The following is a 23,371-nucleotide window of genomic DNA, read 5'->3' on the forward strand; positions in this document are numbered from 1 at the left end:
GTGTGTGTGTGTGTGTATGAGCGAATGACTCTCCGATCCTCTTTGCTTTACCCCCTCCTTTAACTAAGATACAGCAAAATCACACTCATGCACACAAACACACACACACACACACACACATTCACAATCTCTAATTAGTTGATAGCCGTGTTACCTTAAGGCCACTACCCAAAAAACCTAAAAAACATAGCTCTAGACCTTCCGGGAATGATTTGTGGCTTTACAGACACCGAAACAATGGAAAAGCCATAGTGGTGGCCATTTTTTTTGCAATTCCTTCCTCTCCTCTCACTTTCGAAGGACAAGCACTAACAAAATACGATGTTGGCAAGCTCCTTACACTTGCATCTCACTGCAAACATGTAAACACAAACACAGCACACGGTTGCTGTTTGATGTCTTCACAAACCAGTCCTCCCTTTTCTTTTGTTCTCCATGTAGGTACAAATGGATTTCAGTCTATCCATCCTCTCTCTCTCTCTTTTATATATTGACCTGTGTTAATTTCTTCTTCTGCCTTTTCTTCTCTGCTTCACAGCGAGGAGGAACTCTGGCTGTAGTTTCTGAGCGTCAGTCTGCTGTACCTCGGCGACGGAGGGGACGGGGGAGGATGGGAAGGAACTGGGGGTAGACACAGATCTGTCTCTGAGACGGGTGAGCCGCTGCTGGACGCCAGAGAGTCGCGGAAAGGTGACGGAGGAGTCAAAGCAATAAGCTCGTCTTCCAAATCCGCCCTTCTCAGCGGGGAGTCGGTGAGGCAGGTGACCAAGCCTCCTCGCATGGGGGATAGAGAGGGGGAGGGGGCCTGGGGATGAGGAGGCGGCAGGGGGTAAGGCGAATGAGGAGGAACCGGGTGAACCAGACAGCCACCTCGGCTTGCCAAGCCCGATTCGACCAAGGGAAGGGGCTGCACGTCGGCGTAGGTGGTGAGGTGGGTCGGAGGCATCTGGATTTCGCGGGGTAGCAGGTACGGGTCGGTGGGGTGCGGCGACGGAGGCGTGTGTTTGTGCGTGACAGAGTGAGTCGGCGAGGTCGACAACATCATGCTGTTGAGCTCGGTGATGTTGGCGGTGAAGCGGTTCACCACGCAGCTGATCTGGTCCATCAGCGAGCTTTGGCACTCTCCCGGGTGATCGTCCACGATGATCAAGCGGCCGTCGCTCCCGGTTACGATGGAGCCGCTGCTGGCTCGACCGCAACTGCTCCCGCTGCCGCCGCTGCAGATGCTGCTCTGGTACATCGGCATGCCACTCATCTGCTGCTCCGCCCCTAAACCGGCTCCGAGTCTTTGGCTCACCGTGCTGATCGGGGAAGGCGTCTGAGGCCGATACGTGATGGAGTACCGCTCCTCGGCTTCGGAGAGCTCGTACAGGGTTTTGTCGGTGCCAGTGTCGTGATGAGAGGGCAGGGAGGACATGGAGGGGAGGGAGGGCAGAGGGACGTGAGGCGGCAGGTCCCCCCCTCCGGAGTAACGCTCCTCAGAGGTTTTGGAGAAGGGCTTGATGACGGCGGTTTGGTTGTTCTCCTTCTTTTTGATGTGGAAAGACAGCCGCTGCCACAGGTGGTTGCCGCGGGAACCGCTGCGCTCCGTCTGCGCCCAAGACACTGACTTCCCGTTGGAGCTGAAGAACAGGAAGGAAGTGAAAAGGAAAGAGAGAAAGAAAGGAAGGAAGAAAGAATGAAAGGAAGAAGGGGTCGTTTTAAGTGTTTGGAGTAGTTGAATGAATGAATGTAAATAAACTTTCAATTAAAATATTCAGTGTTTTTTGTTAATACTCTACTCTTTGGGTTTGTTTGTATCATGAAGTATCAAATGCAGATATATTTATCATAATTGATTTCATTGTAATTAAGAGTGTGCAGCTTGTAAATCTATACTTTCAAGCTGGTTTCTCCAATAAATGTGATTTTGTTGTGCTGTTTGTTGTCATTTTATGTCTTAAAAGTTACATTTTTATTTAACCATCTAATTAGATTTCTATACAATGAAAAAGCTGATTACAATTACATTTACTTCATGAAGCAAATCTAAAAGTTCTAGTTGTTAAAATGAGCTATTATGAGCCAAAAGACTAGTGGTAGTAAAATATAAGGACATTATTAACAACATAATCAATGCTCGCTCTGTACTGATTCACTGTATTACCCTTGATGAGTCATTTAACAGACACAAATGTATTGAAATGAAGCCTTGACTTAACCTCAGAAAATCATTTCGGACTTCATATGCTGAGTAATTTCATTACAATTAATTTTCTGTTCTATTTTCACCCCAAAGGGTATATTCTTCATCTCTCTTTGTCAGGTCCTCTCCTTCCGCTTCCTTTGCAATTTTTTCCACCTTTCTCCACTTCACATCAGTCACAGCGCAGCACTCTGTCCCCTGCTTTCTTCCTCTCATCATTTTGTCAGGTTAATTAGTGTGATTAATCTATAGTGGAACTTCTGATTAAACCTCACACCACGGTGGCTGGGGATGAAGAGAGCTCAAATCGCCCTGGAGACACACACACACACACACACACACACACACACCTACTGTAGGTGTACGTAGACTGTGTGATACTCACAACCACACACACACACACACACACACACAGATACCAACCTTCACCTACGCATACCAAGTGCAGTACTCCCTTGATACCATAGGAAGAGTCTCTTACAGAAGGCTGTGAAAGCAACTAGCAGATACAGTACACGATGCACAGCTCTACTGATCTTATCTTACGTATCTCACATCGAGCTCTAAGGCTGATTTTAACGTCTGGTCAGGGGTAAAAACCAAACACTCAAAGATTCAGCTCAAACATCGGTCAAATATCTCTTCTTTTTAACCCTCCTGTTGTCCTTGAGTCAAGGAAGGAAGGGAGGGAGGAATAAGGAAGGAAGGAAAGGAGGAAAGGAGGGAAGGAAAGGAGGGAGGAAAGAAAGAGAGAAGGAGGGAGGAAAGAAAGAGAGAAGGAGGGAAGGAAGGAAAGGAGGGAGGAAGGAAAGAAGGAAGAAGGAATGAAATGAGAGAGGAAGGAAGGAAATGAGGGGAGGGGAGGAAAAGAGGGAGGAAGGAAAGGAGAGAGGAAGGAAGGAAAGGAGGGGAAGAAATGAGGAAGGAAGGAAGGAGGGAGGAAAGAAAGAGAGAAGGAAAAAAGGAAGGAAAGGAGAGAGGAAGGAAGGGAGGAAGGAAGGAGGGAGGAAGAAAGGAAAGGAGGGAGGGAGGAAAGAAGTAATGAAAGGAGGGAGGAAGGAAGGGAGGAAGGAAGGAAGGAAGGAAGGAAGAAAGGAAAGAAGGAAGAAGGAAGGAAAGGAGGGAGGGAGGAAGGAAAGGAGGGAGGAAAGAAAGAGAGAAGGAGAGGAGGAAGGAAGGAAGGAAGGAAGGAAAGAAGGAAGGAACAGTCAAAACGGACGGGGTCAATTTGACCCGGGAGGACGACAGTAGGGTTACAGTATGTATTTTCTCCCCCCCCTCCTGTCGGTGTCTCCACAACGACAGCAGCTTCCAGCTTCCAGCACTGAGGAGATAGACAGCCTTGCCAATTACCACCACCCACAGAGGCAGATAGAACCCAAAGAGATGGAGAGAGGGGGGGGGGGGGGGGGGACGAATAAAAGAAACGAAGATGGAAACACTCCTGACATTTCCAATAAGAGTGTGATTGAAATCTTGCTTGCCAAGCGGGGTGAGATGGAGTAACCTGCTGACAAACGAAAATGTGTTCTTGTCTCTTTTTTTTTTTTTCTCCCACTCTTTTCATTCTGGGCAAGTGGCTGTACGTCACTCCCTTTGTGTCCTTTGATCGGTTCCTTGTCACCGAAGATGACTTGTGGATGCCCTTAAGCTGGGTATGAAAGCTATTTCCTTTTGGCCTTTTCATTACTATCTTACCATCATTTCTGCTCTTCAGCTCTCTATTTGTTACCTCCATCCTTCTTTCTATGGGTATGGATTTCTATTTTTTTTTTTCGCTCCCTTTCCTCTCTCCTTCATTCCTCTCTCCTTCTTTGCCATATCTCCATTAGGAAATTGTCTGCAGTTCATGTTTGGGTCAGAAGAACAGTCAGGCAGACTCAGGGGAGTTCAGGGAATCAATCTGTCAGAGAGCTCACACACACACACGGACCTACCTACACACACACACACACACACACACACACACACACACACACACACACACACACACACACACATACACACACCTACACACCTCATAAGTAGTCTCAGAGTGGGGCCATTACAGAAATTGTGCCTTGGACTGTAACTAAGGACTAGCCTGGCATTAACCTGGCCAACAAGCCTCATACACACGCAAACGCACACGCACACACACACACACACACACACACACACACACACACACACACACACACACACACACACACACACACACACATACCTCAGTGTCTCTCCAGTCGAGCCTCTGCGTTTCCACAGGTTCACCAGACTAGAAGAGCGGCTGGCAGCTGAGGAGGATTTGCCGTCACCCACGTGCATGCGCACCACCGTGCTCGTGGTGAAGGCACTGCGCACGTTTCGCTCTGGTTTGGCCAGAATGATGTACACCTGATATGAAATATGAAACCAAACGCAATGTTCGTGACAAGAAGACAGAATAATGTATTGAAAGAGCTTTGTTTGGCACAGCTACATGAAACTGTTTTTAATAAATGTTGTTTTTAAAGTAAACTCTTTCTTTAATTATTCCTTCCTTCTTCCCCTCCACCTTTCTTTCTTTGCTCCCTCCTCCTTCCATCCTTCCTTCCTTCTTCCTTTCCTTCCTCCCTCCCTCCTTACTCCTTCCTTCCTTCCTTCCTTCCTTCCTTCTTCCCTCCTTACTCCTTCCTTCCCTTCCTTCTCTCCTAAATTCCTTCCTCTTTTGGTCCTTACTCCTTTCCTTCTTACTCCTTTCCTTCCTTCCTTCCTTCCTTCCTTCTCTCCTAAATTCCTTCCTCTTTTCATCCTTACTCCTTTCCTTCTTTCCTTCCTTCCTCCCTCCTTACTCCTTTCCTTCCTTCCTCCCTCCCTCCTTACTCCTTTCCTTCCTTTCTTCCTTACTCCTTTCCTTCCTCTCTCCCTCCTTCCTCTCATTCCTTCCTCTCTCCCTCCTTACTCTCATTCCTTCCATCCTTCTTTCCTTCCTCCCTCCCTCCTTCCTTCCTCCCTCCCTTCCTTGACCTGAGGACAACAGGAGTGTTAAGGAAACCAATGAGCAGTGAAAGTGTGAATGATGTTAGCGTCAGCCTTACCTTGGGTACGAACATACAGCAGAGGGCAACAGTAGCGCTGAGGCTGACACTGAAGCACATGGTGATAATTTTGTAGTTGGAGCCAAAGTAGATGGGCACAAAGGCGAGCCAGATTATACAGGTGGTATACATTGTGAAGGCAATGTACTTCGCCTCATTAAAATTGGCCGGGACGTTGCGGGTCTTGAAGAGAAAGACAAAGTGAAAAAAAGAGAGAGAGCAGCATAAATAAATAAAACAAGCATTCAGTGAATTTTGATAATGTCATTTTTTTAATTGCAGCCTCTCTTAATAAACGGCTACACACTGCTAACCCACCGCCTTTATATTACAGTAGCAGTTTGGATGCTAACCTCACCCATTATGTGTGGGTGAAGCATGAAGTCATAACTCTACATCAGCTCTCTATTAGCCTATTTAATATAAATACACAAGGCTCGCTCTATTTTAAGCACTCATTAATAGTTTACATTTTTCACTGTAGTAATACTCAATAGTCACAGTGACTTTAGCTCGTAGCTTGAAGGCATAGAAGAAAAAGAAAGAGGGAAGGGAAGGAGGAAGGAAAGAAGGAGGGGGGAAGGAAAGGAGGGAAGGAAAGAGAGCAAGAGGGGAGGAAGGAAAGAAGGAAGAAGGAAGGGAAGGAGAGAGGAAGGAAGGAAAGGAGAGGAGGAAAGGAGGGAGGAAAGAAAGAGAGCAGGAGGGGAGGAAGGAAAGAAGGAAGAAGGAAGGAAAGGAGAGAGAAAGGAAGGAAAGGAGGGGAGGAAGGAAGGAAGGAGGGAGGAAGGAAGGAAAGAAAGAGAGAAGGAGGGGACGAAGGAAAGGAGGAAGGAAGGAAGGAAGGAGGGAAGGAAGAAAGGAAGGAAGAAGGAAGTAATATAAATACACAAGGCTCGCTCTACTTCAGCTCGTACCTTGAAGGCATAGAAGGTGCAGCTGAGGATGAGCAGGCCGTTGTACCCCAGTGGGGCAACCACACCCAGGTTAGTGGTGTGGCAAATGAGGTTGACCTGGCGGATGCTGGGGTAGTCATGGATCACCTGAGCAGACAGAAGAAGAAAAACAAGCATGCTGGTTTTATTGTAAGCATTTCACAAGCACGGACAACTAGGAGTGAGTGTGTGTTTCACTCCAAGTTGCACAATATTTTAAGCCTGCTGCTTCAAACTGTAACGCTAACACAGTCTTAGAGCAGAACTGCCACTAAAAATGTCATTGCTTTGATAAACATCTAACAACATGATACCCATTAAAAAGAAGGAGGGAAGGAAGGAAGGAAAGGAGGAAGGAAAGAAGGAAGAGAAGGAGGGAGGAAGGAAAGGAGGGAAGGAAATGAGGGAGGAAAGAAAGAGAGCAGGAGGGGAGGAAGGAAAGAAGGAAGAAGGAAGGGAAGGAGAGAGGAAGGAAGGAAAGGAGGGGAGGAAAGCAGGGGGGAAGGAAGGAGGGAAGGAAATGAGGGAGGAAAGAAAGAGAGCAGGAGGGGAGGAAGGAAAGAAGGAAGAAGGAAGGGAAGGAGAGAGGAAGAAAGGAAAGGAGGGGAGGAAAGGAAGGAGGAAGGAAGGAAAGGAGGGAGGAAAGAAAGAGAGAAGGATGGAAGGAAGGAAAGGAGGGAGGGAAGGAAAGGAAAGGAGGGAGGAAAGAAAGAGAGAAGGAGGAGAGGAAGGAAAGAAGGAAGAAGGAAGGAAAGGAGAGAGGTTGGAAGGAAAGGAGGGGAGGAAAGGAGGGGGAAGGAAGGAGGGAGGAAAGAAAGAGAGAAGGAGGGGAGGAGAGAGGTAGGAAGGAAAGGAGGGAAGGAAAGGAGGGAGGAAAGAAAGAGAGCAGGAAGGGAGGAAGGAAAGAAGGAAGAAGGAAGGAAAGGAGAGAGGAAGGAAGGAAAGGAGGGGAGGAAAGGAGGGAGGAAGGAAAGAAGGAAGAAGGAAGGAAAGGAGAGAGGAAGGAAGGAAGGAAGGAAGGAAGGAAGGAAAGGAGAGAGGAAGGAAGGAAAGAAGGGGAGGAAAGGAGGGAGGAAGGAAGGAGGGAGGAAGGAAGGAAAGGAGGGAGGAAAGAAAAAGAGAAGGAGGGAAGGAAGGAAAGGTTTTATTGTAAGCATTTCACAAAGCACTGTTAGGAGTGAGTGTGTGTTTCACTCCAAGTTGCACAATATTTTAAGCCTGCTGCTTCAAACTGTAACGCTAACACAGTCTTAGAGCAGAACTGCCACTAAAAATGTCATTGCTTTGATAAACATCTAACTACATGATACCCATTGACCTACTTTGAGTGTCAAATGGTCTCAAAACATCAGTGGCATAAAACAAATGGCCTCTTGAAGATTAAATGCCACATAATACTGTAATTTAGATTTTTCAGATTCAACCCATTCTTCTCTGTCTCTATTTATGTGTGGGTTCATCTGTCTTTCAATGAGCTATTCCCACTCACGCACACAGAGACTCACGCCTACACTCCCACACACACACACACACACACACACACACGGAAACACACAGCTTACCTCTGGTGGCTCCATGAGGAAGAGAGCCACGATGATCCCCAGTTGTAGCAGTATGAGGAGGAAGGCGATGATGAGCTGAGCGCAGGCAGACATAAAGCGAGGCTTCTTTGTACAGATCTTCTTCTTGCTGCCTGCTAGTATCCGTGCGATGCGGTTCGTCTATGATCAGATAACCAACACTATCAGGACCTTTTTTAATAAACTATACCGTGCACATACTGTTTTTGTACATCCTAACTATTTGCTGTCTGTACTCCTACACTGCTGCTATTACATCTCTAGGGAACAGGTTCAGGATGGACTTCTGCTACTGATGTTATGGTCGCTACATTCCCTCACTATAAACGATTAAAGCAGGGGGGTCAAACTCATTTTCATTCAAGGGCCACAAACAGCCCAATTTGATCTAATGTGGGCCGGACCATTAAAAAGAAGGAAGGACGGAAGGAAGGAAGGAAGGAAGGAAGGAAGGACGAAAGGAAGGAAGAAAGGAAGGGAGGGAGGAAGGACAAATGGAAGGAAGGAAAATAAGAGTGAGGAAAGAAGAAAGAATAGAAAGGTTGGAAAAGAAGACAGGAAGGAAAGATGAAAGGGAGGAAGGACTGAAGGAAGGAAAGATGGAAGGATGGAAGGAAGGAAGGAACTAAGGAAGGAAGGAAGGAAGGAAGGAAGGAAGGAAGGAAGGAAGGAAGGAAGGAAGGAAGGAAGACAGGAAGGAAAGTGGCCCGAATTGGACCCCTCGGCGGGGCCGGTTCTGGAATGAAGGCAGAAAGGGAGGAAGGAAAGAATAAAAGTGAGGAAAAGAAAGAAAAGAAAGGTTGTAAAAGAAGACAGGAAGGGAAGATGAAAGGGAGGAAGGACTGAAGGAAGGAAAGACGGAAGGAGGAAGGAAGGAAGGAAGGAAGGAAGGAAGGAAGACAGGAAGGAAAGTGGGCCGAATTTGACCCCTCGATGGGCCGGTTCTGGCCCACGGGCCGCATGTTTGACACCGCTGCATTAAGGAATGTGAGTAATAATAATCTATCGAGGGACTAATGCCCCTGATAATACTGATTAAGTCCACAGTTCAGTTCTGCCTCTGCCCACGTGTGTGTCCCTGAGGCGGCTGCGGCTGCTGCGGCTGCTCCTGCGATTCCCCACACAGCAACGGTGACCGCAGGTTAACATAGGGCTAATGTCAGGGGGGCTTTCCAAGTCTTTAGAGGTAAGTCCTTTAGCACTTACATCTCCCATAACTGCTGCTTCTGGCACTTTGTACTTATTCCACAACTCCACCTTAACCCTTTCGTTACCTTGGTGACAAGCGCAGAATAGCTCATGGCAGGAGACAGGCCGATTCCCAGACGTTGGAGGTAGCAGTGGACGACGTGGGGTTTGGCTATCAGGCTGAAGGTGCACAGGTACCCCAAACAGATCCCTGCCAGTATTATGTAGCATAGCTCCCTACTGGAAGATTTCACTACTGGGGTATCACGAAACCTGAACACAGAGTCAAGCAGAAACACAAAGATATAAGCGTGAAGCAAGAATAGAATATACTTTATTGTCCCGTAGGGGAAATTTGTCATGGGGTCTGTTAGAAACTGCATCCTTTCCTACTACTCGTACTAACGCTGACGTCATGTGAAGTATGTAGTGTGTTTCAACTGCGTAGTATGTGATTTAGAGTATGTGAGAAGTTCCTGGATGGTTTACTAGATTCTCCAGAAATGCAGAGTATGCATCAAGAGCTGACTACTCACACTTAAATTACCCAAGATGCAACGCTACTACTCACACTCACATTACCCAAGATGCAACGCTACTACTCACACTCACATTACCCAAGATGCAACGCAACTTCTGAAAAAAACCCAAAATATAAACGTCACAGATCAGCTACAGCAAGGGTATGTTCACTTCCTGTTTTCAAAATAAAAGCACCAATTCTATCGTTATGGTTTTCTTAATAATAAAAAATAACGGGTGTTTTATTTTGTGATAATGACAGGAAGTGCGTTACTCGCTACGGGTAACTCTAAATTCGCAGGAACAAAACTTTAAACATGTTATTTGGACAAATTAGCGTCACATTGTGGATCTAAAGGGATACTTTACTTTCTTCCTAAAAAGGTTAGAAATGTGGATAAAGTGGTTTATTTACAGAGTTAGAGCTAAAATGAAATCAGGAATCTGGTCCTTTAGTGTGCAGTATAGAAGTGTGTAGTATGTGGTTTCGAACACAGCCATGGACTCAAAGTGCATAGTAGTACCTGGCTTTACAGACAATAAATACACATAAAACACATATAACAGCTAAAGACATACACAGAGGCTACATACACACTCATGATATCACATCCAAGGAAAGATTAAAGCAAAATAAAAAACAAAACAAACAGTTATTGCACATTTCCCGGGCCTCAGCAGCGTACAGATCTATTTAACATTTTGATGGAGGCAGGTAGGAAAGAGTATTTAAAACAGTTAAGGAAAGTAATGATTATGATAATGTAGAAATGTGCAATGTGTACATATATATATACAGATACACTGTGACCATTCATACTGTTTGCATTCATTTTGGAGACATTTCTAACCTGATGAAGACTGCAGTGACAAAGAAGGTGAACATGAGCCCGAGGCAGGCAAAAACCACAGCAGCTATAGGTTCGGGGTCTCCCCAACGTAGGTACTCCACTGGGATTGGGTCACAGCCTGGGGAGAAGAGTAACATCAGTATATGGAGATACACACAGGTTGAACAGGGTGGTGTAAAAAGAGGAATTATTATTATGCATGTGCGTGATGCGTGTGAGATAATATGAGAGAACTGAATGATTATGAATGGATGAATGGTTCGTTATCCTCAATTTGTAATCAGTAATTACTAGAGTATTAATATTGAACCTATTACCCAGCATGCCTCCTGCGTCAACAGTTATTCTTTTCTTTGCTACCTTCAGACTTATTTCAGACTGCATGCCTTTTACCGCTCAACTCCCCCCCCCCCCGTCCCCCCACCATGTGTCTCTATTTCTCCCTCGCCTGTCATTTAATCTCCGTTTCCTGTTTCTCTATTTTTCTTTGTAATAACTCATCACTCATCACTCTCTCTCCCCCCTCTTTTATCTCCCTCATCTCTTCTCGTCCCTCCCCATTTTTACCCCCTAATTCTCTTCCTTCCTCCCTCTCTGTCTTCATCCTAGGCAAAGGAGATAAAGTGTCATTAATTAAAGGGACAGTTCTAATTATGATCCATTTTAACGCACGCTGAAATTATCCAGCTGGTTGGTCTAGACATACTGTACCGTAGCAGCGTAGAGACTCTGTGTGGAAGAAATGTCTGGCTGCATACATCTGGCTACTCTCTTGCTTTCTATGTGCCTTTTCTCTCTCTCTCTCTGTCTCTCTCTCTCTCTCTCTCTCTGTCTCTCTGTCTCTCTCCCTCTGTCTCTGTCTCTGTCTCTCTCTCTCTCTGTGTCTCTCTGTCTCTCTCCCTCTGTCTCTGTCTCTCTCTCTCTCTCTCTCTCTGTGTCTCTCTCTCTGTGTCTCTCTCTCTCTCTCTCTCTGTCTCTCTCTCCCTCTCTCTGTCTCTCTCTCTCTCTCCCTCTCTCTCTGTCTCTCTCTGTCTCTCTCTCTCTCTCTCCCTCTCTCTGTCTCTCTCTCCCTCTGTCTCTCTCTCTCTCTGTCTCTCTGTCTGTCTCTCCCCCTCTCCCCCCCCCTCTCTCTCTCTCCCTCTAAAAACATACCTGCGCTTACAGTACACTGTATTGTAGAGACAGGAAGTGGGAAGTGACAGAACAGTCATTATAAAATAATTAAGCCATATAATTACTTTGTCTTTAGCACAGTCAATAAAGTTTATTGAATCTGTGTTGTGCTTCGGTCTAGGGGCGTAAACAACAGACTAATTACTGAATGCAAGCCAAAGGGCCAGTAACAAACAGAGAGGAAATAAGTCAGGCTCTAGAAAGCATGGCTCACTTGCAGGCTTAAGAACAATTTGGATAAAAATCTATTTTAATCATAACCTAAAATAGTGTAATGTATCAAGCTTTTAGTCACATTGTGTGTGTGTGGAACAGTATAATCAATATCCAAGACTTTTATTTTGAAATAGAAAATGAATCAGACATAGATAAGTCCCAATGGAGCAGCTTAACTACAATTGATAGATCTTAATTCCTCTCTTTCTCTCATTTTATGAAAGGAATTATCTGTATTTATACTGTTGAACAATTTGGAAGTAGACTACTTTACCCCCTTTAAGAGCTGGAGACCACCCACCCGAGAAAATGTAAGGTGGGAGGGAAACTAAGCGACTCGCCGAAATTTTAGCTCCGATTTAATCCACATAAATCTAGATGTTGGGGCTGAAAATCCGAGATCAGTGTTTTTTTTTCTCCGGGGTTTTCTCTTAGCATTCGAAAAGCATCGTCTACATCCGCAGTCCAATACTTAATTAGATCACGAAACCTGCAGGAAATCATGCAGTGTTAGACCCTAAGCTAAACTCATGCATTAACAGGGGAGGGTGAGGAGGGGAGGGGGTGGGGGGACTGTTTGGAGGTTTCAGTCAATATTAAGTTTTCTGAGTCAAACTCCTTCAAACACTTTCAGGCTCAAACTGCAGAACTTTACCGACCACTGGACAGGCTCAAATCCCGAAGCTAATCCTCTCTTTATCTGCTCCTTTCACTTTCCCCACGGCTGCTGCTGCTGCTGCTTCTGTCAGACTCTCTATTCAGCTTCATCTCTCTCTCTCTCTCTCTCTCGCTCTCCTTCTTTCTTTCAGATTCACTTTTGTCCATCTTTTTCTGTTTTCTAAGTCAATTTTCTCACACTGTCTTTTTCTTGTTTTTTTTTTTCCTCCTCTATTGCTTTGCGCCATCGCTTAAACTCTCCCTATTTTCTTTTCCTTGGTTTTCACACCCACTTTACCTCCGTCCCTGCCAGCTCAGACCTCACGCTATCTCTTCTATTCTCTCTGCCTCTTCATCTTTCCCTCTCTTCATCTGTCTCACTCCTCCTTTTCTCTCTCCTTTCTTTCAGCCTTAAGGGAGACGGATCAAAATGTCTGCTGGAGGAACAGGGCAAGTAGTGTGTTTACACCTCATTATTACTGTTCCATATAGGCCTGCTGGGGGACACACAGCACTTATTGTTGATTAAATGAGTCATACACACACAAACACACACACACACACACACAGAAATACAATCACACCTTCAGTCCTTTATGGTTATATTCACTGATGCTCAATTCTGTTCCTTTTCTTTGTGTGTTTGTTTTGTTTGGCTGTTTATTGGCACATTATGTTTAAAATGTGAGCTGGTTATTGTCCTGAACTGTCTTGTATGGGCAAAAGACCAATAACAAAGATGTTCTACGCAGCACTCTGTCATATAGAAGTAAACATGGGGACCATTGAAGTCAGCGTTTACAGTTTCAGTGATATGTTGACGTACAGAGGAAGTCAGAGAATTTGTGAGCAGATAATAATGAGGATGAGGAGAAAGAACGAAACTTGTAATTGTGGAGCGATGGCTGCTACACTGTAAAAAAATGAGGAATATATTACTCAAAATAAGCTGAATTACGCAGGAAGGAAGGAAGGAATGAAGGAATGAAGGAAGGAAGGAAGGAAGGAAGGAAGGAAGGAAGGAAGGAAGGAATGAATGAATGAATGAATGAAGGAAGGAAGGAAGGAAGGAAGGAAGGAAGGAAAGATGGAAAGATGGAAAGGAGGAAGGAAGGGAGGAAGAAGGAAGGAAAGGAGGGAGGGAAAAGCAAGGAAAGGAGGGAGGAAAGGTAGGAGGAAGGAAAGGAGAGAGGGAGGAAGGAAGGAAGGAAGGAAGGAAGGAAGGAAGGAAGGAAGGAAGGAAGGAAAGAAAGGAGAGCGGGAGGAAGGAAGGAAGGATGGAAAGGAGGAAGGAAGGGAGGAAGAAGGAAGGGAAGGAGGGAGGAAATGAGCGAGAAAAGGAAAGGAAGGAAGAAAAGGAGGGAGGAAGGAAGGAAGGAAAGGAGGGAGCAAGGAAGGAAAGGAGGGGAGCAAGGAAGGGAGGAAAGGAATTTAGGAAGGAAAGGAGGAGGGTTGCAGTGTATTTATGTACATGGCTTCACAAAAACAGATTTCAATAAACATTTCAGGATGTCAAAGAGGCTTTCCACAAGACCGCCACAGTAAGACACATTCAAGTAAACCATCTCTCAAGGAAGCCAAGTAGGAGTTGGGTTTGGGTTTGTTTTGTCTGGTGTGGTGTGAAGTTGTATGAATTATAAAATGGCTTTGGTCACATTGCAAAAAAAAAAAATCAGACTTGAATCTGATGATCCACATAAAGGAAAATGGTTCGAATTAAATTGAAAAGATCTGATTTCATGTGTTTTGTGCTGTTCACACAGTTATGGAAATAAACAAAAACAGATCTGAGTCACATTTCACCAAAAAACAAAATATTTGGGCCTCTTTTATCTGCAGTTTGTCATCCGCTGGTTTGCTCCGTGTTTCAGTTTAAGGATGCTTCTGTCTCTGCTGCCAGTGAAGCGCTATTTGAATTTTCAGCGGTGCAAAAATTCATGTTTTAATCATTGCACTTGGTGAGGAGCTAGCAAGCAGTATAATGAGCAGCTAAAAGCATAACAAGGCAATATTCAACCGCTTCGAACGCTATGAAGGGGGGAAATACATTTTCATTTCAACTGAAAACGTATTTGCATTGAAAGCTGCTCTTGATGCAGAATAATTAAAACATGGTGACAGTGTTGGTAACATTAAAGGGATGAGAGAGGGATGGGGAGACGGGTGAAATGCAGGGATCGTCTCTCAGTTTCTCTTTCTAAGTAATTGGTGGAGGACTTATAATCATACGCTGTAATGGAACACCATATCAGGGAAAACATAATTCATCCTACGACTGACGCACTCACACATATCAGGGTTGTGTTTGCTGTGTCCATCAAGTAAAATCGCTACTGCAGTAGGAAGGAAAGGAGGGAGGAAGGGAGGGAGGGAGTGAGGAAGGAAGGAGGGAAGGAAGGGAGGGAGGGAAGAAGGAAGGAAAAGGAGGGAAGGAAAGGAGGGAGGGAGGGAGGAAGGAAGGGAGGGAAGGAAAGGAGGAAGGGAGGGAAGGAAAGGAGGGAAGGAAGGAGGAAAAGAGTGAGGAAGGGAGGGAGGGAGTGAGGAAGGAAGGAAAGGAGGGAAGGAAGGAAAGGAGGGAGGGAGGGAGGAAGGAAGGGGAAGGAAGGGAGGGAGGAAGGGAGGGAAGGAAATGAGGGAGGGAGGGAGGATAGAAGGAAAGAATGGAGGGAGGGAGGGAGGGAGGGAGGAAGGGAGGAAGGAAGGAAGGAAGGAGGGAAGGAAGGGAGGAAGGAAGGGAGGGAGGAAAGGAGGGAAGGAAGGAAAGGAGGGAGGAAGGAAGGAAGGAAGGGAGGGAAGGAAAGGAGGGAGGGGGAGGGAGGGAGGGGGAGGGAGGGAGGAAGGAAGGAAAGGAGGGAAATCAGGAAGAAAAGGAGGAAGGGAGGGAGGGAGCTGTTTCCTTTGGAGGGTGAACACACACAAAAGAGTGCATGCAGACACACACACACACACAATCACACAAAGCTAACCTGTGAGGTCAAAGACAGGCCAGGAGCCCAGTTCACAGGCTCGGCAGGTGTACTCGTCAAACACAATCTCATTTTCTTTACAGGGGAGTACACGTCCAGCAGCAGCTCACCTCACCTTTACGGATCACCTGCAAGAAGCAAAATGCAGAATGTCAGGCGTGTGGCTTCACCTTCCTGTTCATGCATTTATGTAGCGTACATGTCAGCTCAAGGGCAACTGCCACTGCGTCTACATGAGAGCCTTGTTTTATCTGACTTACCGTCAGAATGAAAATCTAGCATCTTGCTCAAGAACTGAACCGGTCTATAAAAAGTTAGAAATGTTTTAACCCTCCTGTTGTCCTCGAGTCAAGGAAGGAAATGGAGGAAGAAGGAAGGAAGGGAGGGAGGAAGGAAGGAAGGAGGGAAGGAAGGATGGATGGAAGGGAGGAAGAAGGAAGGAAAAAGAGGGAGGAAAAGAGCGAGGAAGGAAAGGAGGGAGGAAGGGAGAAAGGAAGGAAGGAAGAAAGGAAGGAAGGAAGGAAGAAAGGAAGGAAGGAAGGAAGGAGGGAGGGAGGAAGGACGGAAGGATGGAGGGGAGGAAGAATCAAGGAAAGGAGGGAGGAAGGAAAGGAGGGCGGGAGGAAGGAAGGAAGGAAAGGAGGGAGGAAGGAAGGAAGGAAGGAAGGAAGGAAGGAAGGATGGAAAGGAAGAAGAAAGAAGGAAAAAAGGAAGGAAAGGAGAGAGGAAGGAAGGATGGAAGGATGGAAGGAAAGGAGGAAGGAAGGAAGAAGGAAGGAAAGGAGGGGAGGAATGAAGGGAGGACGGAGGAAAGAAGTAACAGTCAAAACAGAGTGGGTCAATTTGACTCGGGAGGACGACACGAAGATTAACGGTTCTTTCAGCAAAGCACTTCACATACTTTTACGAAAATCAGTTTGATTTCACTCTGATAGAGAGGTTCGCCTCATGTAACCACGGTAACCTTACCTTAATCTGACCCTTGGCACAAGGTTCACTGCAGACTGACTTGATGATGGTGTCTTTGTTCGGGCCAGATTTCATCGTCATCTATCTTCAAGCCCGTGTTGTCCCAACTGCCCACGTTAATGTAGTCATAATAGTCCTTCCCCATCTTCTTAAAGTTCATTATTTCATACCTGAACAAACAAACGTTATACATCAAACACATAAACAAACACATTATGTACATCTTGTCTGTCTGTATTACCCATAGACTGTATAAATCTTCAAAATTTCAGGTGCATGCTGGGAAAAATAAAAACATGGATTCTACTTATATGGGCATGAGGCGGAGCCATGGGCGGGGTGGGGAGGTTGCTATGGTTGCGGGGGCTGGATCTCGAGGACATTGGTCAATCAACCTGTCATCAGGACGTAGCCACCGCCCTAATGCATACCCTGCTTTATCGTCACATATAAAATCAGGGAGGCCAAAATGTCCCAAATGAACATCATACTGCATAGAAGAAGGCTTTAAACTAGCGATTGAGACCATAAATACATTTTGAAAACGTTTACTGAGGTTAGAAATCAAGTGAGAAGTTGGTGAATTCTCCATTGACTTGTATAGAGACGGTCGCCCCCTGGTGGCCATTTGATAGAATGCAGTTCTAAGTTACTTCCGCGTTGGCTTCATTTCAGAGGACCAGAACTCCCCGCCTGGTTATTACTGTTGTGAGTCCATAGCGTCTTTTAATTACAGAGCTTACCTGCCAGGTGAGTCTCCATTCACATCAAACAGGACTCCCTCCCCAGACACGCCTGTGAAGTTGGTTTTCATCAGGAAGTCGAGCAATGTAGCGCCATCTATAGGTCGCATGGCATCACACAGGCCCTTAAAATACATACAACAGTCAGGTTATATACTGAAAAATCCCTTCCTTCCTCCCTCCTTCCTTCCTTCTTTCCTTCTGTCCTTCTTTCCTCCGTCCTTCCTCCTTTCCTCTTTTCTTTCTCCCTCCCTCCTTCCTTCCTCCGTCCTTCCTTCTTCCTTTCCTTCCTCCCTCCTACCTTCCTCCTTTCCTTCCTTCTCCTCCCTTCCTTCTTTCCTTCTTCCATCCTCCTTTCCTTCCTTCCTTCCTTCCTTTCTTCCTTCCTCCTTTCCTTCTTCCTTTCTCCTTTCTTTCCTTCCTTCCTTCCTTCATCCTCCCTTCCTTCTTTCCTCCTTCCCTCCTTCTCTCTTTCTTTCCTCCCCTCCCTCCTTCTCTCTTTCTTTCCTTCCTTCCTTCCTTCCTCCCTCCTTTCATTCCTCCTTTCCTTCCTCCATCTTCCCTTCCTTCTTTCCTCCCTTTCTCCCTCCTCCTTCCTTCCTTCTTTCCTCCATCCTTCCTTCCGTCTTTCTTTCCTCCCTCCTTCTTTCTTTCTGGTTTATAAACAGTCAAATATTCATTTAGTTAAACCTAAGATTAATACAGGGACATATACTCTAAACACAATCATTCCTCTCTAGGATTAACATAATATAAAAAATAAGCTTCAGGCAATAAAAATACGAGCAAACACTTTGAATCCAAACTTCATGAAAATTAAATGTGCATGTTAGCAGGTACTGTACTTCAGATAAATGTTCAATTATTTTAACCTTTGTGTCGTCCTCACGCGGTCAAATTGACCCCATCTGTTTTGACTGTTCCTTCTGTCCTCCCTTCCTTCCTTCCTTCCTTCCTTCCTTCCTTCCTTCCTTCCTTTCATCCTTCCATCCTTCCTTCTTCCTCTCTTCCTTCTTTCCTATCCTTCTTTCCACCATCCTTCCTCCATTCCTCTTTTCCTTTCTCCCTCCCTCCTTCCTTCCTCTGTCCTTTCCTTCCTCCCTCCTACTTTCCTTCCTTCCTCCTTTCCTTCCTTCTTCCTCCCTTCTTTCTTCCCTTCTTCCATCCCCCCTACCTTCCTCCCTTCCTTCTTTCCTCAGTCCTTCTTTCCTTCCTTCCTTCTTTTCCTCCCCCTACCTTCCTCCCTTCCTCTTTTCCTTTCTCTCTCCCTCCTTCCTTCCTTCTTTCCTTCATCCCTCCTACCTCCCTTCCTTCCTCCTATCTCCCTTCCTTTCCTTGACTCGAGGGACCACAGGAGGGGTTAATCACTGTATGAGGTTTGCACACAGTGTCAAGTTGAATCATCTCATGAAGTTTAGTCAAAATGAAAATAAGGTGTCTAATACAGTTATAATATTAATGTTTACAGGTTTGCAAGGATGAACTTTCTCATAAAGTCACACAACAAACTAACATTACTGAATTAAAAAAACAAACATAACATGATTGCCATATTCTCTACTGTACTTTTTAATTGTTTTTATTCAAATACTTTAATTACTTTTGCCTCCATCGCTTAATCAATGGACTCTGTTGTTTTTAATGATTTTTTTCTTAATGTCATGCTTGTTGATGTTCATCTTCAATTAACTGTCTTGTATTTAATTTACGCTGCCGGGTGAAACCAAAGTCAATTTTCCACACTGTGAACAAGAAAACTTCATACCTAACTAACTTATTGCCATATGTTAATAAAGTCATGTTAAACGGTTGACACGGAAACAAGGTCTTTTTGCAATATGGCAGTGATACATCAGCTGGTACCTTCTGTTTGCACCACTCTCCACTCTTTCCATCCACCTCTCCCTCCCTCCTTTATCTCCTAGTGTCCCCCCCATTCATGCATCACAATAGCACCTACCTGATAGCCTGGGCAGAGCGCCCGTTGCATGTTATGCAGGCCATATGCCATCGAGTAGATCGCATTAATGACAAAACCCATCTTAGTGTCCTGCGCATACTGCTGCCGGAGTGACTCTCGCTCTGCAGAAGTGTGTGGGTGAGTTGGGGGGAAAGGATAAAAAGAGAAAGGCAGGTACATCAGAGTGACTCTTAATTTGACATTTCTTTTCTTATAAGGAGCACAACATGCCCCCCCCCCCCCCCCCCCCCAAACATCAAAGCCCACTCCTCGTTCCTCTCATTTCTTGTCAGCTGCCACTTCCCACCTCTGCACCTCATTTCTTGCTGCCTCTTCTTGTGTCCTGTTCATTTATATTTCATGTCCTGTTTCATTAGGATACATGAGACATGACTCCCTTTGATGTAGCTCTCACACTTCGTTTTGCCTATGAATGAATGGAGGGAACGAAACAGAGAGAAAGGAAATAAAAGGAGGGTGCACTCACGACCACAAGGGACATCTCCAGATGAACTGGAAAGCTGTGTGTGTGTGTGTGTGTGTGTGTGTGTGTGTGTGTGTGTGTGTGTGTGTGTGTGAGTGTTTAGCCAGTCTGTTTGCATGTTCTGTGAGTTTATGTTATTTTGCATTAATACTGGCTATTATCAAAGCTCTCTCTCTCTCTTTCTCTCTCTCTCTCTCTCTCTCTCTCTCTATTCCTGTCTCTCCTTTTCTCTCTATCCCTGTCTCTCCTTTTCTCTCTCTCTCTCCGTCTCTCCTTTTCTCTCTCTCTATCTGTCTCTCCTTTTCTCTCTCTCTCTCTATCCCTGTCTCTCCTTTTCTCTCTCTCTCTCCATCTCTCCTTTTCTCTCTCCCTCTATCCCTGTCTCTCCTTTTATCTCTCTCTCTCCATCTCTCCTTTTCTCTCTCCCTCTATCCCTGTCTCTCCTTTTATCTCTCTCTCTCCATCTCTCCTTTTCTCTCTCTCTCTCCATCTCTCCTTTTCTCTCTCTCTCCATCTCTCCTTTTCTCTCTCCCTCTATCCCTGTCTCTCCTTTTATCTCTCTCTCTCCATCTCTCCTTTTCTCTCTCTCTCTCATCTCTCCTTTTATCTCTCTCTCTCCATCTCTCCTTTTCTCTCTCTCTCTCATCTCTCCTTTTCTCTCTCTCTCTCTCTCCATCTCTCCTTTTCTCTCTCTCTCCATCTCTCCTTTTCTCTCTCTCTCTCTATCCCTGTCTCTCCTTTTCTCTCTATCCCTGTCTCTCCTTTTCTCTCTCTCTCTCTCCGTCTCTCCTTTTCTCTCTCTCTATCTGTCTCTCCTTCGCTCTCTCTCTCTCTATCCCTGTCTCTCCTTTTCTCCCTCTCTATCCCTGTCTCTCTTTTTTCTCTCTCTCTCTCCATCTCTCCTTTTCTCTCTCTCTCTATCCCTGTCTCTCCTTTTCTCTCTCTCTCTCTCTCCGTCTCTCCTCTCTCTCTCACTCTCTCCTTTTCTCTCTCCCCTCTATCCCTGTCTCTCTTTTCTCTCTCCCTCTATCCCTGTCTCTCCTTTTCTCTCTCTCTCTCCGTCTCTCCTTTTCTCTCTCTCTATCTGTCTCTCCTTTTCTCTCTCTCTCTCTCTCTCTATCCCTGTCTCTCCTTTTCTCTCTCTCTCTCCATCTCTCCTTTTCTCTCTCTCTCTCCATCTCTCCTTTTCTCTCTCTCTCTATCCCTGTCTCTCCTTTTCTCTCTCTCTCTCTATCCCTGTCTCTCCTTTTCTCCCTCTCTATCCCTGTCTCTCTTTTTCTCTCTCTCTCTCTCCATCTCTCCTTTTCTCTCTCTCTCTATCCCTGTCTCTCCTTTTCTCCCTCTCTATCCCTGTCTCTCTCTCTCTCTCTCTCTCTCTCTCTCTCTCCTCTCTCTCTCTCTCTCTCTCTCTCTCTCTCTCTCTCTCTCTCTCTCTCTCTCTCTCTCTCTCTCTCTCTCTCCTCTCTCTCTCTCTCTCTCTCTCTCTCTCTCTCTCTCTCTCTCACTCTCACTCTCTCATGTCATAGTAACAAACTGCAATAAATTGTATCAGCGTGTGTGGAAACTAAACCGACTGGTATCTGCAGCAGTGTAGACTGCTAGATGTTAGCTAATGTTATTTCAATGATTTAAAAAAAAAAAAAAAAAAGAACAGTGTTCCCAGTTAAAGGTCAATCTGTAAACTTTTCATTTAGCCAAGAACGGGGCAGATATGAAGAGAGTAAATGAACACACACGGTTTCCATAGCAACCAACACACCAGAGTTAGCCCTTTACTAAAATACAGTTAACAATTTTCCAAAAGATCAAACTGCATTTTGCTTTGTTGGATTGGTTGGTTAATTTATTGAGACAAGTTTTCTGCCTTTAACTGATGCTGTGATAAACTGACAGCATTTTAAAGGGCCTTTAACCCCAAAACGCTGTCAAATTACATAAATAATCAAATCCTACTGCTACCCTGATCTTACTGGTATAGTGTAAAAATTATTATGGAGGTAGGCTAAGCCCTCTTAATCCAATTGAATGTATGTTAAACACATTTATTACATTACATACATATTTCACTGTGATATATTTAGCTGGTATTTTGGCTTCATCATTTGTTTTATCATTTGCCAAAAGACCTTTATTGTCAGCTTGTGAGAGAAGATGAGAGAGTGAGAGAGGAGGAGGAGGAGGAGGGAGAGATGGCAGAGGAAGAGGATGGCGTTAACCCTTAAAGAGGCAACGTGCACCAAGAGATACAGACAAATTGACCCCATCTGTTTTTGACTGTTCCTTCTTTCCTCCCTTACTTCCTTCCTTTTTCCAACCCTTCCTTCTTTCCTTTCTTCAATCCTTCCTTCCTTCTATCCTTCCTTCCTTCCTTCCTCCCTTTTTTCCTTCCTTCTTCCCTCCTTTCCTTCCTACCTACCTTCCTTCCTCCCTCCTTCCTTCCTTCCTTCTTCCTCCCTTCCTTCCCTTCCTTCCTCTCTCCTTTCCTTCCTTCTTCCCTCCTTTCCTTCCGTCCTTCCTCCCTCCTTCCTTTCCTTCCTTCCTTCCTCCCTCCTCCCTTTCCTTCCTTCTTCCCTCCTTCCTTCCCTCCTTTCCTTTCCTTCTTTCCTTCCTTCCTTCCTTACTTTAGGTGCAAATGACATAACTAATAAGGATTTTTTACATCTCATTTCACACTCCTGCCTGTTTAAGGGTTAAAAAATAAATGGAAACAATCCAGGTCCGCACTCACTGGAGCATGTTTCAGGTCTCCACTCGACATGTCTCGGAGGATTTCTTGTCTATACTCACTGCCACAGGTGCGGTTGTACTTGTTGCTCTCCTGTGGGTGGCCCTTCAGTCGACAGTGGAAACGATGCTGCCCAGAATTCTGTGAACCAGGGGTTTCTCAGGTTGTTCTCAGGACGGAGTTTAAGGTAGTAATCATCAAACCATTTGACGTCAGCGGATTGGAGCTTGATGGTTATACCGCCGGCTGCTTCCCTCACAAAGCCGTCTGTCACATCGTAGCGGTCTGCCCATCCGTCACTGCAGAGAAACACAAGGAGAGAGAAAATGAAATAACCCGGTCCACTGTTGGTTATGCTACACAAGTTATTTAAGCTTCATGTCGTTCTCCCGGGTCAAATTGACCCCGTCTTGTTCCTTCATTCCTTCCTTCCTTTCCTTCCTCCTTCTCTTTCTTTTCTCTGTCCTTCTTTCCTTCCTTCCTCTTTTCCTTTCCCCCTTCCATCCTTCCTTCCTTCCTTCCTTCCATCCTTCCTTCCTTCCTGCCCCTTTCCCTCCTTCTTACTTCCTCCCTCCCTCCTTTCCTTCCTTCTCCCTCCCTCCCTTCCTTCCTACTATCCTTTCTTCTCTATCCCTTCCTTCCTTGCCTTCCTCCCTTTCTTCCTCCCTCCCTTCCTTCCTCCCTTCCTTCCTCTCGCCTTTCCTTTCTTTCCTCCCTTCCTTCCTCCGTCCTTTCTTTCCTTCCTTTCCTTCCTTCCTCCCTTCCTTCTTTTCTTTCCTGCCTTCCTTCCTCCTTCCTTCCTTCGTCCTTTCCCTCCTTACTTCCTCCCTCCCTCCCTCCTTTCCTTCCTTCTTCCCTCCCTCCTTTCCTTCCTTCTTTCCTCCCTCCTTTCCTTGTTCCCTCCTTTCCTTCCTTCTTCCTCCCTTCCTTGACTCGAGGACAACAGGAGGGTTAAAAGAAATAATTTGGACATTTTGTGCTTTTCAGACAACAAAGGTTAAGCAGAAGGTTGATGTGGAAGCAGAATATTTATTTGTGTTGTTTTGGTCTTACTATCATAAACAGAGGTTTTAAATAATGCGGTTGACTAAATGATAGCCTACGCTGCAGAAATAAACCTCCCAGTGGCCGGCGCTTCCACCTCATCTCATCTCCATTATTATA

The 23,371-nt window shown here is 45.5% G+C and overlaps 1 protein-coding gene across 1 annotated transcript in view; it reads right to left on the minus strand.

The window, feature by feature from the left end:
- Window positions 1-532: 532 nt before the first annotated feature.
- grm5b (glutamate receptor, metabotropic 5b) overlaps window positions 533-23,371 on the minus strand; it is a 65,327-nt gene continuing 42,488 nt past the window's right edge. The window contains 15 exon segments of the mRNA XM_053321463.1: window positions 533-1,622; window positions 4,392-4,558; window positions 5,242-5,424; window positions 6,156-6,281; window positions 7,736-7,894; window positions 9,028-9,214; window positions 10,315-10,432; window positions 15,327-15,411; window positions 15,413-15,454; window positions 16,296-16,358; window positions 16,360-16,465; window positions 17,039-17,163; window positions 18,999-19,120; window positions 22,270-22,339; window positions 22,341-22,506. Of these exon segments, the coding sequence (XP_053177438.1) occupies window positions 533-1,622; window positions 4,392-4,558; window positions 5,242-5,424; window positions 6,156-6,281; window positions 7,736-7,894; window positions 9,028-9,214; window positions 10,315-10,432; window positions 15,327-15,411; window positions 15,413-15,454; window positions 16,296-16,358; window positions 16,360-16,465; window positions 17,039-17,163; window positions 18,999-19,120; window positions 22,270-22,339; window positions 22,341-22,506 (2,809 nt within the window).

The sequence above is a fragment of the Scomber japonicus genome, chromosome 6 (genome assembly GCF_027409825.1).
Source record: "Scomber japonicus isolate fScoJap1 chromosome 6, fScoJap1.pri, whole genome shotgun sequence".
Lineage (NCBI taxonomy): Eukaryota > Metazoa > Chordata > Actinopteri > Scombriformes > Scombridae > Scomber > Scomber japonicus.